General features: G+C 39.9%; 1 protein-coding gene across 2 annotated transcripts in view; it reads right to left on the minus strand.

Moving 5' to 3' along the window:
- The window catches only part of PPTC7 (protein phosphatase targeting COQ7), a 34,821-nt gene extending 18,420 nt beyond the window's left edge, over positions 1-16,401 (minus strand). The window contains exon 1 of one of the 2 annotated variants that reach the window (XR_006209860.1): positions 15,880-16,401. Coding sequence is in view for 1 of the 2 variants with exons in the window: in XM_007079657.3 (XP_007079719.2) it covers positions 15,880-16,102 (223 nt within the window). In the remaining variant the exon portion in view is untranslated. The remainder of the gene's footprint in view (positions 1-15,879) is intronic. The other variant, XM_007079657.3, reaches the window with a different exon arrangement.
- Positions 16,402-16,658: the final 257 nt, after the last annotated feature.

Here is a 16,658-nt window from a genome sequence, read left to right on the forward strand (position 1 = left end):
ATGCTGAGTTTTAGGCACCAGGAGGACATTTTTAAGGAAATGTTATGTATGAAAAGTCAGGAACTGTAAGTCTGCAGCTGGGGAGGTAATCAGAGCCACATCTTTGACAAAGATTGGGAAGTAACGCCATTAGGGGTGGATTAGATGCTCAGGGAGAACACAGAGTAAGTTCAAGTAAGTTCAAGGAGTCAAGTGGGGACCTTAGGAATGAGAATTCCTGGTCAAATAGCTCATTTGTGAATTGCATTTTACTCCAGGCATCAAATTACAATCACAGATATGATAACTGATTAAGTTTTTTACAACTGATTAAAGTTTAAGGAAATAGTCCAGTTTGGCAAAATGATATAATTGCTTTAGAGGTGAAAAGAGGTGAAGCTGAAAAGGTAGGCCTGAATTAATGACTGAGAATGCTTTGAATGCCACCGGAGAGTTTACACTGAATATAGAAGCTATTTCCTTTAATTCACTATAATCATCTTATGTCTCCATTAATAACATTCTGTCAGCATACATCTAGCTTAAGTGCTTCCTTTGACCCCCAAATCCAATTAAAACCATTATTAGAGTAAGATAATGGTTACACATCTGAAATAGCCAAGCAAAAGGCTGAGAGGAGACTACAGAACACAGAAAATTCACTTAGGTGTACTATTTACGTGGAAATGCCAGTTTTGTAAAGTGGAAGATAATCAACCAGAAAATATTTATGATGATTATAATTTTCCACATAATATTTTGGTAAGTTTCCTGTAGACTGTTTTTCTAAAGTGAAGAGTTAAGAGAAAAGAAGATAGGATAATTCTGGTGTGTTTCCCATCATTTAAGTGTATCTTTCTATAAAAAGAAAATTCTTAAAAGTAACAGCCAATTTTCATTTATTAACACATTTTTGTCTTTTCCTTACTTATAATCATATAAAAACAAAATTTTGCGTACTTTAAAAAAATCATTTGGCTTTTTATTAAACTTAAATTTTTACTTAATAGCTTTGTTCTAGGCCAAAAGTTGAAGGAGAAAAGATTTTGTAAACTCAAATTGTGGAAGCTTAACAATCCTATCTTTCCAATTACTTATGGTCACCTAGCTGCAAAAGGCTCACCTTGAAAAAGACTCTGAACTAAGCCAACATTAGTCTGTGTCTCTCTAGTATGGTCCATTATCAGCCATAAGCATGAGGTTGCCATTCTTAAGCCCTTCCTACTACACTCACCTTCCGACTGACATGCAATTAGTTACAAAGCAAACATTTTCCAGAAGAAAGTGACGCCTAGAGAATAAATTCTAAATTTCAATTTTTATGTAAGTATCAGTGAAAAAAGATTTGACAATTTTATCTAAAAATAGACTCTGGCAGAATTTCAGATATTATCTAGTACCCAAAGGTAATAGCTTTTATTCTTTGCATTTTTGATGATCTTGAGGCATTTTACATTGAGCCTCACACTCTAGTGAAGCAAGACAGTTCGACAGGGATTGTTTTTCCATGAGTGAAACACATCTCCTATCTACTAAGATGGGTACTTGATAGTGAATTGAAACTCCAGAAGAGAAACTGAGTAAGATTCTGGCTGGATCACAAGAGTTGAATAAGGAGGGATCAGGATATCTGTTTTTACACTTTCTGCAGCAAGTATTCATCTAATGAAGCCCTGGCTAGGCAGTATTTATTGCAGTGCTATGGCCAGCTCCTTTTCAGATGAAAAGGTTCTTTTTCAAATACTATCATCTAGCGTTTTCCGAGCTAATCTTATTTGTCTAGAGACATCACAACATGAAGCATTATAACTAAAGAAAAATGAGATCAGAGTATAAACTCAATTTCTATCAAATAGAATAGATCTTATTTGTATCAACATCGCTGAAGCCTCAACTATTTGGGCATTAAGAACACTCCCCTGTGATTCAGGACTGTGAAATGTTGTATCTGCAAATAATTATCCCAAAGGGAATAAAAAGCAGAATTACTGAAAAAAAAAAAATTCAACAGTTGAGTTATTCAGAAAAGTACAATTTGCTTTGACTAACAGTCCTTCAGTTCTCTAGAGGTGAAATTATATAGATTATGATGTTCTTTCTGCTTTAACAAGCAAGTGATATATTCCCTTTGCAAAAAGTTTCCCCAAAGCAACCATTCTTCATTAATCACAACAAAACCTGCTTCTTCTGATTCTCCGGAGAAAAATCTACGTCAAGAATTCAAGATCTCTAAGCAGAACAGCAAACTCAGAGCTGAGGCCATGAAGCTGAAAGAATGGAAGGGAAGAAAAGTTCAACTCTGTGGTAAAATGTGTGAAAGTGGAACCTATAAACAAAACTCAAATTCTGCTAAAGAAAGGGAACTGTCTGAGGCACTTAAATAAGGATCCAAAGCAGAATGGTCCATTTTATGTTTTAGAATTCTGAACAATATAGCTGCTATTTCTTACTAGCTTAGTAAACACAAAATTACTTCGTGATTAATCAAATTAAAATGTACACACACACACACACACACACACACACACACACACACACACACTCACCCCTACTGCCCAGAATACTTCATTATCTAGAGATGGTAATTTCCAGACAACTCTGGGCAGTTGCTTTGCCTTAAAAAAGTAGTGAAAAATGCTAAAAGGATTAGGAAATGATACTGTGAAGGCAAAATAAAATAAAATTAAAATTAAAATGTTCTTCCTCTAACTTTAGCTCTTCTGTTTAAATACCAACACTTAATGTGGAATGTCTGGCTCAGCGTGACTTGGGGAACTTGGTATCTTATAGACTTCGGTATGAATCACTACCTTCTCATCAAACTGAAGAGTTGAAGGTGAAGTCACAGAAAAGGTCACTTCACTCCTTTCTGAGCTGCAACGGTATCTTCCTCAAATGCTAAATGCTGTTAGCAGTGCTTTCCGAACCGAAGGAAGCAACAGGCAAATCATGGGCTCACACTTATTGTGAACTGTGAAGTGTATGGGCAGGGCCCTTAGTGTGTTATAGAATTAAGGGCTTCTATTAAAGCCAAGACTTCTGTTTCTAAATATTAGAAAATGTTATATAACACCTAATGATTTAATGTTTAAATAAGAAAACAACAGCAATTAAAGCCTAGTTAGTTATCTGATGTGTACCTACTTGTACTGGCCCTTTAGGCTAAAAAAGAATTTTTCCTTTTGCTTGTAATTTATAAGATTAGATCTAGAATTCTGGTCTTAAAGGTTAACATAATATTTATGACAATTAAGCTATATATCCTTGACCTAACCCCAAAGAGGATACTTATTTACCTCCCTGCTTTTCTCACCCATCTATAAAAATAAGAGCTGGCCTTTACTAAAATACCACCCTCTGGGAGAGGTCAAGAGTCACATGTAGCCCTGGCACAAACACTCTTTTTTTAAAAAATGAGAACATAATTTCTCCGAATAAGCCTGCCAAGTGGAGAACTGTCCCTTAATTTCTAAACACTAATTAATTTTTTTTCCTACACACTGTTTCACTAAGTAATGATATTTGAGTGGTAGGACCAATAATTGTTTTTTCTTCTTTCCATTTTCCACGATATTCCCATTTTTCAGTAATGAGTATATATGTTACCTTTATGGGAGGGATTACAAAACCTATATAAATCCAGTCAGAACTATATTTTACACTTACATTCAATATTAAAGTTATTCAACACAGTTTACTGAACATTTTCTATATGCATGACATTGTAGTGAAAGGGAGCTAAAGGGATTTACATATAATAAAAGATTTCCTGCCCAGGGAGCTTAAAATCAAGTGGTAGTGACTGTGGCAGGGAAGAAGGGTTTGGAGAGGTTTATGATAAATGGCTCTAACAAAATAAACATGCACCAATAAAAACTAAAGTAAAGATCAGATTACATCTAGCTGAAGGAATCAAGAAAGTATTCATGGAGAAGAGAAGTGCCTGATCTGTGCCTTGAAGGATGAAAACATGAGTCATGGGGGAGGAGGTTGACAAGAGAGGCAATTTGGGCAGTTCCTTAAGATTCTGACTAATATGGATAAAGTGCAGTAATAAAGGTGAGGGTAGAACTCTTAAGAGCTGAGAAACCTGACCTCCAGGTAAATGCCTATTTATTACATTCCAGCCAGGAACCTCTGACCAGCAATCAGCCCAAACAATTCACTGCGGGAGTTCAGGCCTATAAAGGAGGTCTCCTGAAGGAAAGGACTGGCCTGAAACCACCAAAGTCCTTGCGGCCCACTGAACTAGTTAGTTCAACTGAGGCCTTTATTTGCTTTAATGAAGGGGCTTTGCTCAACTATTAGCCTAGGAATAGCTAATGTCAAGGTAGTATTCAGACTCAGCAAAGATCACCTTAGTAAAACAAAGTTTTAAATGATCATTTCTGACTTGAAAAGCAGTGTATATACACTAGGCAAGGGCACAGGCTTTGGAGTCAGATCTGGGTTCAAACTGCAGCTCCAGGACCAGGGTAATGTGTATCCAAGGGTGTCCCTTGGATAGCTCTTTGAGCCTTAGCATCTTCACCTGTAAATGGGTGCTCAGCTCATAGTCGACATGCAGTAAGAGAGACTTATGCCTCTCTAAGACCAAATAACAGCATACAGAACAGTCTATATCAAGCAATCTTTGATCAGTGTTTGTAGTTTACAAACACTGTTCTGTGGTCACAACCAAAAGACAATTTCCACTCACAGGTAATATATAAAAGATGAATGGAGTCCATTCAACTTTTCCCATCACACATCCACCACCATTCAGTATCTCATTAAACATTTAACAGGAATTAAGGAACAAACATATACGTCTCTACAAAATATACAAGGAAAAACAGATCAACCTACACTTTGAAGAAATTAGTTTTCCTTTTTCAGAAGTGATTCTGAAATAACCTTAGTGAACAAATATCTCTTCAGTGCCTGCTGTCTGCTAGGTGCCAGGGTTCAGATTTAGATATTCCTTATTTTAAATGGAAAATCTTACATAACAACTGGTGATACATAAATTGGCCTAAACCATTCCTTTCAGTCACTACAATAATCACAGCACCTCTATCACAACTTTCCTGTCTCCTTTCTCTTTATATTGTGACTCCCCTTCAGGGCGGAGTCTCTTTCACATTGCTAACCAACCATCCTTTTCATCTCTGGGTGCTGGCCTAGTAGCTGGCATAACAGTTCTCAATTCTTGCTGCACAATGACATTACCTGTGGAATCCAAGTCCCACCTCCTGAGTCAGTATGCCCAGGATGGACCTGGACATCCTAGCAAAGTATGGCGAACCAACTGCACAGGTGATTCTTATGAGAATCACTACTGGAGCACTCAGAACTTAGTTAAGGCCAGCTGGACTTAAACATTCTATGAGCCAGATGATTCCACCTCTGAAATGCCTCTCCCAACAAGCAATTCCCTGTTTCCCATTCCCAAATTTGATCCTTCTCTTGCATTTCCTTCTCTTGCAGCCCAACCCACCCACACTTGTAGGCTAGAAACCTTAAGGAAGCTTCCAGATGCAAAACCTCAAAGTCAACTTCAATTCCTCTTTTCTCTTTCATCCTCTTTGTCCAATCATCACTAAGGACTATTGGTTCTATGTCTGCAATGAGTCTGAAGCCCAACTACTTTCCACTGCCCTAGTTAAAGCCTTTTCTAACACACTATTTCAGTAGCTTCCTAACTGGTCTTTTGCTTCCTGTTCTCCCATTACACTCTCTGTATCATTTTCGTTTCTTTCTTTTTTGCTTTTTACAAGCTTACTATGTCCATGTTATTCTTCTAGTCAAATACCTTCCATGTATATACACTTTTTTACTTGTATATGTAAAAACATTCTCTAGAAGGATACATAAGAAACCGGTAACATTAGTTCCTTCTGGGAGAGGAACTTTGCAGCTAGAAGAACCAAGAGAGACATTTTACTCTGCACCTTTTTAAATTTATAGTATCTTTTGAATTTTGTACCATCTGAATGTGGTACCTCTTCAAAAATGACCAAACCAAACTCAAAACAAAAGTGAAAACATTTTCTATAGCCTCCTAACAACAACAAAAATGAAACACCCAATTACTTAACACAGCAATTGTGACCTTCCACAGTTTGGTCTCAACCTATTTTCTAACAATTCTCAACCACCCTCCCAAACCCACCCAGCTGGCCCAAATTACTCTTTAGCCACAAAAGAGCTGTAGTTCAGAGAATCTCCAGTGTCTCTGCTGATCCCTCAATCTGGAGAGCTTCACCATTTTTCTCATTTGCCTCCATTTACTGAAAACCCATCTCTCGAGGCCTGACTCCAGGCTTCCATAACACCTGATGTGTATTCTTTATCCTGTTCCTGTGGCCTTCCCTGCCCCACTATGAAACTTCCAGGCTGAAGTCTGTTTTGTTCTTGGTCTTCTCCACCAAGGAAGCAACCTGTAAACAATGAATTCAGGTGACTGTACTGAAAAGTTACAATACCAACACTCTGGTATACAAACTTTCATCTGAGAACTCCAAAAAGAGAACGTACCCAATATTTTATCGTAGAGTTGCACAAGGTGTTGTGCTAGCTACAGGATGCTCCCGTCACAGACCATTATAAGAAAGTTTGATGGAAAGAATCCTAAAAGGGAGTCAGGAGAGAACACCACTCCCAGCTTTCTTTGCCACTAACCTGCTGTAGGAAACTGGCCAAATCACTTGTCTAAGCTTTACTTTTCTTATCTGTGAAATAAGCGACAGGAAGGACAAATTCTCTCGGGTTCCTTTAAGAACTAAGATTCTGGGATTCTAAATCACACTGCAAGAAAAGGGAACCTGATTTAGAAACTATAAAATAAAGGTTAACATACAGCTATGCTTTCTTTTTCACATACATTACATTTATTGCATGAGCTAGTTTTGAAGCAAAGGCTCCATTTTAACCTTCCCAAATTTTCCTTTCTTCTTTATTACACCATCACATGTATGTTTTCAGAGACGTTGCAATAATGATTCAGAGGGTAAGAATACTGCCCCATGTCCTTTTACTTTAGTTTTAACCACTTAAAAATGTTGGAAATGTTTCTTCTTTAAGTGTTACTACCTGACAAAAGTCTAATTAAGCCTAACAAAATGTCAGGCCAACCATTTTTCAATTTGAAACTCTGATAAAAGAAGAAAAAAAAAAAGAATAAAAGAGGGTTATCGATTAGTATTAATTTACTTCACTGAATTCATCTGATCTGTAAAGAAATTTATATGTATACATGGAATGTATTCACAAAACACACTTTGTTATCCAAAGACCACTAACTGTTGAGTGACTTTAGCATACATGAACAAGAAAAGCAATAAGATCAAAGTTGATGCTCAAGAACTAAGTGAATTTTTAAAAACAATGTATGCATAAGACATCTTTGTTTAGAGTTCCTCATTTCATAGAAACATTAATGACCATATTACCAATTAGTGGTTGACTTAAAGACCAGGAACAGTTTTCTAGCTCTTATGCAAATAGCTCACCTCTATTTTCTTATCCTAAACTGCTATCCAAACATTGATGTGAAAACAGAAGCACTTTTTGTTTGCTTCATTCAGCACAGCTAATCTTTTTCATAGACATCAAATGACAGCATGGACAAATTCTGATAAATCAAAAAACTTGCTGGGTAGCATCCTTGAAAGATCAAAATGTACAGTCATAGTGGCACACAGACTCGCAAAAAGAAATTCCTTTTCTTTTCAAAATAGTCTGTTAATGAGTAAAAGAAAAATCGGTACAAAAATGTGTTAGAATTGGCCTGAGTCAAAATAGTACTGGGTCTTTCAACAGAAAGCATTCTTTGTAGTAAGTCACTTTTGTAGTCTCTGGCAAAGTTTTTGCAGTCATTTTGTAGCCTGTGGGATTCATACCAACAATTCAATCAATTCTAGAACTATTCACCAAACTTATTCACCACAAAACAACTGTTTAAGAACCTGGTAAATTTATAAATTGTTAATTAAATGTGACAGACTCAAGATCAATAATAAGCTTACTAATGAGAGCAATTTCATAACAACTGAAAAAGGATAAATTACTATAACCTTTTTGAAGGGACCTATGCTAAAATTCATATCAGAGGCCTTGCAACTGTTTGTAGCCTTTGACACAAGAACTCTTCAAGGAATTTATTCTAAGGAAATATTCAGATGCAGATATTCATTCATTCTAATGTTACTCAAAACAGAAAATTGGCAATTGGGGCATCTGGCTGGCTCAGTCAGTAGAGCATGCGATTCTTGATTTTGGGGTGTGAGTTTGAGCCTCACATTGGGTGTAGAGATTACTTACATAAATAAAACTTAATAAATAAAATCTTTTAAAAAATGAAAGAAAACTGGCAATAATCTAAATAATGAAAAATAGATGACTGGTTAAATGAATTATGGACTATGCACGCAGTAAAATGTGATGCAATTATGTAAGGAAATATGCTCAATTTACATTACAAAAAATAACATTACTGTTAACTCAATTTTATTTAATAATATATATATTGTTGTACATACACAAAAGCTAGAGGAAGCCACACTGACTACAGCTGAATTATGATGTACAGGTGTTTTATACTGTGCTTTTCTGAACATGGGTTACTTTTTAAAGCACAAAACAAAAGCATTTATTTAAAAGCACCAGATAACCAAGCAGGAAACTTAGGCCCAAGTCCCAGCTATGATACCAGCTGTTAACGACCTTATTGAGGAGTCAACTTCACAGATGAGGAAACAGATGCAGATTAAATGGAGATAAGAACAGCTATTCTAGTTAAAAGATTAAATAATGTTAAACACAAAAATGCACTGTAAAATCTAAAGCACTACATATAAAGCACTGATGAATCATATATTGTGTCAAGATACTGAATAAATGCTTAGGAAAAACTGAGTGAAGTGTTTTCACTCTTCAAGGAAAAGCTTTGTACCCCACCCCACAATCCATCCAAAATCCTGTTTGGGATCTTATTCAAAAGAACTGAACATCTTTTCTTCTTCAAAATTTTAAACTAAATTGTAAGATCTGTGCCACTTGCCAACTCAAGTTTAAATGATTAAGTATGTTATCAGCCTAATGCCCCCTGCAATGAGTCAGCTTTTGCAAAAAGTCTTGATTTATGATGCAATTCTGTCAATTGTGTGTATTGTTTAATAATAGGAAACAAATGACTTAGCTCTCAAGGAAATAGAAAAATACCAGATTTTTAAAATATTTGACAACTCCCAAACAAAATAGATCACTAAATTTTATTACTAATGACAAAAATTAGGATCCAGGGCATCACTTCTTAAAATGAGATCAAAAGTTAACACTAATTTTGAAAGGCAAACTCACAACGCACACTGTTTTTCAGCTAACTAGAACTTCTGGTTTGAAAAGTCTAATTTCTTTTTTTTCAAATTAAAAAAAATGTTTATTTACTTATTTTTGAGAGAGCACGAGCAGGGGAGGGGCAGAGAGAGAGAGACAGAGAGAGACAGAGAGACAGAGAGAGACTGAGAGACTGAGAATCCTAAGCAGACTCTGCACTGTCAGGGCAGAGCCCAAGGTGGGGCTAGAACCCACAGAGTGTGAGATCCTGACCTGAGCCGAAGTCAGATGCTTAACCAACTGAGCCACCCAGGTGCCCCTAAAAAGTCAAATTTCTTTAGAAAGAAAATACTGTTAACTTACTTTCCTAAAGCATTTTCCTGAAAATTCTGAACCTAAAGCCCCAAGTAAGGCCTCTCTAAAAGGCACGGGACTTACATAAAATGCATTTGACATTCAGCCTGAACTTGACATCAGCATTTACTCAAAGGACATGGTTGTAGGTCAAATACTGTGGCCCGGATATAATGCTTCGTGAGTCACACATGAGTACAAACTCCATTTGGATACTGTTGCTACTATTCAGGTTATGTATTGCCCAGTTTCATAAAGCAGTGCTAAAGTTCAGGGAACAGCCTCCTTAGATCCAGCCCCTTCTCCTCCACCCTCCGAAAAAACCCCACCACAACCAGCTAACTAACATATGCATCTTACCTTCTGCTACAATTTAAAACCCTTTAAAAAAAATGTATTTTCTAAAAAGTATAAACAGTCATGCTTTCAAAATTCAGTTACTTGCTCTATAAAAAAGATTCATCTAGAATCCTTTAAAAAGATTAACACATTGAGAGAGAAGCTGAGAGTTAGGAAAATTTAAAACTAAGCTTGAGAAATCTCTAGATTAAAGACTGAACAAAGGAAAAGTAGTTCTGACAGTAAAACAAATGAGGACATGACTTTAAAAATAATGTGCCTTATAAGAATCTTAAGAAAAGTACAATATATCTGTATAACAAAATGAGAAAAATATCAGGGAGAAAGGGTTTAAAAAACAAACAGCAAAATTCCTCTACCCAGCAACCCTGTAATCTTATTTATTACACAATGAAAGAACACTCAGAAAAATCAGACAGCAACTAGTCAAATGCATGGCCTTTTTTTTTCTTTCTTTCCTTTTTTGGCCAGTGACTTCTTAAGCCCTGTTGCTTCTATGGGTCTTAGAAGGCTCTTTTACTGAACCCACAACTCTCATATTTCCTTAATATTCCACAATTTTCTCTTGAAAGTACATAGATTATGAAATCAGGCATATTTAAAGTACTGATTAATCTTAGAACTTACATTTGATTTTTACCTTTTAAAAAAATTTCCCTTGGATAATTATAAGTATGTAAAAATAATTATATAAAAAACAACTATATTCCTCATAAAGTTATAGTTATAATAAGACCCAATAATTCCATTTCTAGATATATACCCAAGAGAATGAAAAATATACGTTCATACAAAAGCCTGTACATGAATGTGTCACAACAGCACTATTCACAACAGCTAAAAAGTAGAAACAACCCAATGTCCATTAATAGATGAATGGATAAACAAATGCGGGGTCCTTCCATATAACAGAATATTATTCAGCCATTAAAAGGAAAGAAGCACTGATACAAACTATAATGTGAGCAGATTTTGAAAATATACTAAGTGAAAAAAGCTAGATACAAAAGGCCACATTTTGTATGATTCCATTTATATGAGATGTCCAGAATAGGCAAATCTATTGTCAGAATCTACTTTCTGTTGCCAGGGGTTGAGGGAGGGGAGACGGGGAGTGACTGCTAATGCACAGGGGTTTTTTTTTGTGTGGGGATGAACATGTTCTGGAACTAGTCAGTGGTGGCAGCTGAACAATCTTGTGAATGTACTAAATACTAAATTTAGTACTAAATGTACTAATTTTTTTTAAGTTTTATTTATTTATTTTTGAGAGACAGAGACAGCATGTGCAGGGGAGGGGCAGAGAGAGAGAGGGAGAGAGAGAATCCCAAGCAGGCTCCGAGCTGCCAGCACAGAGCCTGATGTGGGGCTCGACCCCAAAAAACCATGAGATCATAACCTGAGCCAAAACCAAGAGTGGGATACTTAACTGACTGAGCCACCCAGGTAACCCCCAAATTTTTTAATTATAAAAGGCAAATGTTATGGCAGATGAATTCTATACCTCAATTTTTAAAAATTCAACCAAGGTCATGTCTGCTGTCAAGATGTAGATCAGGCTAAAATTTGGCTTTCAGAAAATTATGACTATATAGTAATAACACTAGTTTCCTGATACAGCGTAAATTTTAGCTGAGGCAAGTTTCAAAGAGGTCTTCTTCAAAGGCTTAAATTAGCATACATACACACTCTCCCAGGGTGACTACTTTGCTATTAAAAGGATAACTCACTTTTGGGTACAGAAGTTCAACCAAATACATTAAAATTATCATGACTGTTGGAAAACATAAAATTCTACCTAGTGTATTCACTTCCTAAATACACTTTTAATGTTTATATTGTTCACATAATCCTTACACCTTAAAGACAACTACTTTTAAGACTGCCATTACTTACAAAAACACTTCAGAAATCCTGGCCACGATCAAAATCATACCTAAAGGCTAGAATATGACATTTTTTTCATTTCTCTTTAAGGTTTCAAGTTAAGTCTAGCTTAAATAAATATCCTGCAGTTTTTTAAGAATTACATTACAAATACTCAATTTTCAGAGGTCAGATTTTAGATGGCAGAGACCATGCTGCCATTTGTAAAGAAGTGGTTTCAGCTAACTGTGCTTTAGTATGCAGAGGAGTTTTTGTTGCATTTTAATTATGAGTCATAGTGTGAATGCAGAAGTTGTAAATACACACACACACACACCCTTAAGCAGAAAAGCATTAAAAGGACAAACGGTACCTAAAGACAGACTGGTTTTGAATTCACCTATCTTTTCAAGAAAATCTAACTAGTGATGCAACGGAAAGAGGACAGGAATGGGGAGTCTGGGCGCTAGTCCTAGTGCTGCTATTAACTAGTGGAGTAACCTAAGCAAAATCATTTGACCCTCTGTAGGCGTCCATCTTCTCACTGGTCTCCAAGGTTTCTAAGTCTTACAACTCTCAACAGTCTTGGATTCTATTGTTAAGCAGCTTAGGGCTGTGGGAGGCCTAGCAGTTACACACTAGGCAGCTCTCATATTTTTGGGTACTTAGGCATCCATGCCACATAGAGTAATGAAAGAACTCAGGATTAGCCACAAGGAAGAAGAAAAAAGAAAAGTGCACGTATAGCCCCTGCTGGTACTGGTTTCCTCCTGTTGGACCTAATAAAGAGAAAGCACCTTTGCCAATTTTCCAAGGGATAGGAGTGGTTCCTATGTCTCACCACACCCACCATAGTCGGTTTTTCCTAAACGAAATCCAGTGGGGACTCTACAAAATGTTGTAATGCACCAGGTACTTTTAGTCACTGCATGACTAATAGAACAGATCAATTCTAAATTAAAGAAAAACAACAGTTTTCTCTTTCTAATACAAAAAGAAACAAACAGCTTTTATTCCAAACAGTCAAGGAGTTAGTTCTAAATGACCACAGTGAGGTGCACATATACTTAGCAACAAATGGTGTCAAGCCAAAGAAAATGAATTAGCTGTAGAACTAGAAGGTTTGAAGCACTGAGGTTCAACATAACATCATTCAACAGTCTTTTAACACATTTCAGTTTAGAACTCCAACTTCTAGAGAAAAAGCACTACTAAAGATGTGCTGAGATGCTTGGCCTCTCTCACAGCCAGAGATAACCAGAGCTGCCTGTGAGGGGATGGTGTCAATAAAATAGAAGTAACCATCACACAAAGTGGAAGCCAAAGAAAGGAGGCCAACTCAGTTGTTTCCGGTGGCTCCCAAGATGGCTCTCTGGAAGAGCTCCTCCAAAACAGGACAGTCCAAGAGAACCTGTCTTCCCTGATTTGTACGCCAAACACACACACACTCAGTCTCTCTCTCTCTTAAAATGGCTCTTTGTCAAAAATGGCCAAAGACCACCCCTAGGTGACATAAGCAACACGTGTTTGGTTATGCCTGGCAGCCTCCCTTTTGGAAGGGGTACAGAGCTGCAGTTCCTAATCTGGTCCCCGTGCATGCACCTCTAGGTCGTACACAGATGGACTTCATGGGGTTAGTGAAGTCCTCGAATGCCTGTACAAAATTTTGCCTCCATGCACATTTTTCTGGAGAGAGAGCCCTTGGGCACTCAAAAATCCTGAGACTGTGACACAAGGATAGTTAAGAACCACTGCTTTAGCACCAAACATAAAACAGAAGAAATATACTGAAGGTACCCATGTGAATAAGATAGGAAGTAATGCCCGTTACTTCAGATGCAAAATAGCAAAGGGTGCCGTCTTTTCAAAACAAAAAGAAAATATGATCTGATGGTCAGAAGTCCCTAAGGGTCACGTAGTCCACTCTCTAGTGGTAGTCCATCCTCTAGTTTAGATGAGGAAAATGAGTCGAGAGGCTCTTGCCCAAAATCACAGATCACAGAGCCAGCCTGGCAAGGCTCAGCACCAAATTAGGCAGGGTTTCTGCCAAGATGATAGGTTTATCTTTCAAAATGGGTTTGACCAAAATTCCTCCATCCTTAGAAATACCCCCACTTCATTAAGAAAGTAGCCTTCAAAAAAAAATTTTTTTTTAATGTTTATTTTTGACAGAGACACACACACACACACACACACACACACACACACACACACACACAGACAGGGCATGAGTGGGGGAGGGGCAGAGAGACAGGGAGACACAGAATCCGAAACAGGCTCCAGGCTCTGAGCTGGCAGCACAGAGCCCGACGCAGGGCTTTAACTCAGACCCACGAGATCATGACCTGAGCCAAAGTCAGACACTCGACTGACTGAGACACCCAGGTGCCCCTTTCAAAAATTTTAAGTCAAGCTTAAGTACAGGGATTTGGCTCATTAAAATGTCCCCTAATCATCAATCAAATATTTCACAAAAGCCACTACATAGATTTACAAGGGGGAACCTTAGTGGCTCATTGTCACCTATCCTGTTGCACTATGAGTGCAATTTGAAAAAGCAGCACAGGTCACAAGCTCATTAAATGAAGCTTCTAAATGTAATGGAAAAAGACAGCTCCTGACAGCCCTTTAAAAAAAATACACGGAATCAGGGTCAAGCCGACTTCAAAGTGGAGCTGTAGGATATCTACAAGCTCCTTCACCTAAGGAATCCTCTCCCACCCTCTTACAGTTAACATCAAGAGTGTTGCCTAAACACTAAATGATTTTTTCTACCCAGGTAATGGGGTCATTCATAAATTAAAACGAGAACAACCTTTCTATACCATGTTCACAAACACTGCATGCAGTAGAAACAAAGATAATGAGCAGTTATTCTGAGATCAAATTAAAAAATAATTATTGTCATAAAAAGTTACAGGACCATTTGTTCCAACGCCAAACTCTGCCCCAGCATATGAAATTTAAAGTAATCAAAAACTCAATCTCACCTGGGAAGTGAAACCAAAGTGACATTTGAACCCAATTCAATGACAGCATGTCCTTCAATTTCAAAGGAAGTGCTTTACTCATTAAAGGAGATTCAATGGCATACGACTCTATAGCATACACATTGTCTCCAAAGACGTACGTTATGACAAACTTTCTGATTGCTTGTGAATTATATCTAGCCCTTTCTGTAAGTTCTCACGCTAGTCTCCCGTCCCCAAAGGTGTAACTGGAACAGGCCCTTCGGAAGCACCTGTGGCCTGAAAAGGCTTGAACCAATTTCTCAAGGCTTTCTTGGCTGCAGTTTGAAGAAGGTTCGACCATTCTATTTTGGGTCAAGGAGATTCTCTTCCACCCCAAGTGACCTCAAGCGGGCAAGATCAGTTTGGGAGAAGGTACTGCGAGTGTTTTTTCACCAGGCCAGCGCCACCGCCACCGCCACCGCCACCGCCTGCGAGACTCCGAAAAGGATGGAGATCTGGTCACCATCGAGGCGGTCAAAGAATGCGGCCGGGCTGTCTGGGGCTCGCGACAGTCCGCTCTGGATCCCGCAGCCCGGGGACAGGCTGCGGCGTCAGGAGTACGCGAAGAATCAGAGATCTCCGGGCCACGCAGAGGGAGGAGGCAGGGAGGGAACAAGAGCGAGGTTAGGAGTCTGCAGGTGTCTCCGGGGGAAGGGACGAGGTCGTCGGGACTAGCAGAGCCAAGTGACTAACAGTGCGGTTCTGGACTCGGACAAACTGGTCACATCTCAGGCTGGGTGACCTTGAGCCCAGAGCTCGACCGCTCTGCGGCTCAGTTTCCTCATCTCTAAAATGGGGGTTGTTCCAACGGAAAACGCACCTTGGAGCGCTTGGCATCGCGCCTGGCACATAGTAAGCGCTCCCTCCCTGCAGCTACTACTGGCTCTCGGGCTCCTCTCACCGCCCGGAGAACTGGGGAAAGCCCGGAGCAGGGAAGTCCCCAGGAGGCGGATCCGGGGCTGAGACGGGGGGACCCGAGCCGGGGACTCACCGAGCACGTCTGCCGAGCGGTGCCGGGCCACGAAGCACGCGTCGTCCCCGTAGCACGCGCCCTTCTTGAGAAGGCCCTTACGGAAGTCTTTGCCGAAGCCGCAGCCGGCCGTCACCAGCCCGTAGTCACCGCCGCCGCCGCCACCGGCCCTGGGGTCGGTCTGCGAGAGGCCGCCGAGGACGGCGCGGGCCACCAGCCGCCCGTACGAGAGGACCGAGAACATCGCCGCCGCCGCCCCCCCGAGGAGGCGGGGGGCCCGGGGAGCAGGAGGACGCGGAGGCCCGGAGCCGGCTCTCTCTTCAGCCGCAGCAGCGCCGCTGCCGGAGCGCTCCTCAGGGCGGCGCACAGCCGCCGGCGCCGCCCCTGCCCGACGCGCGGGGCCTCGCACACGCTGCGCCGCGCGCACCGGAGCCAGAGCGAGGTCAGAGCCGGCGGCTCCTCCGCCTCAGCCCGACTGGGGTCCCGGCTGCAGCCACCGCTGCCGCCGCCATCTTCCGCTCCACTAGCGTGTTCCGGGCCGCGCCGGCAGCGCCGCCCCCCCCCCGTGGCCACGCCTATAGCCCCGCCTACGGCTCGCGGCTCGGGCCCAAGCCACGCCCTCTCGGGCCCCGTGCCTCAGGCTGCCTTTGAGGTCGAGCGTGCGCAGAGGGAGTGGACACAATGTCTCCTGGGAGTTGTAGTCTCTGTTTACTTCACTGCCTACCATCCAGGACGTTTGAGGATTCCCCAGACGCGGGACCTAAATTCATTTACTGAGAATTACAGATGGGCTGTTTGAA

Source organism: Panthera tigris, chromosome D3 (genome assembly GCF_018350195.1).
Source record: "Panthera tigris isolate Pti1 chromosome D3, P.tigris_Pti1_mat1.1, whole genome shotgun sequence".
NCBI classification, from domain to species: Eukaryota; Metazoa; Chordata; class Mammalia; order Carnivora; family Felidae; genus Panthera; species Panthera tigris.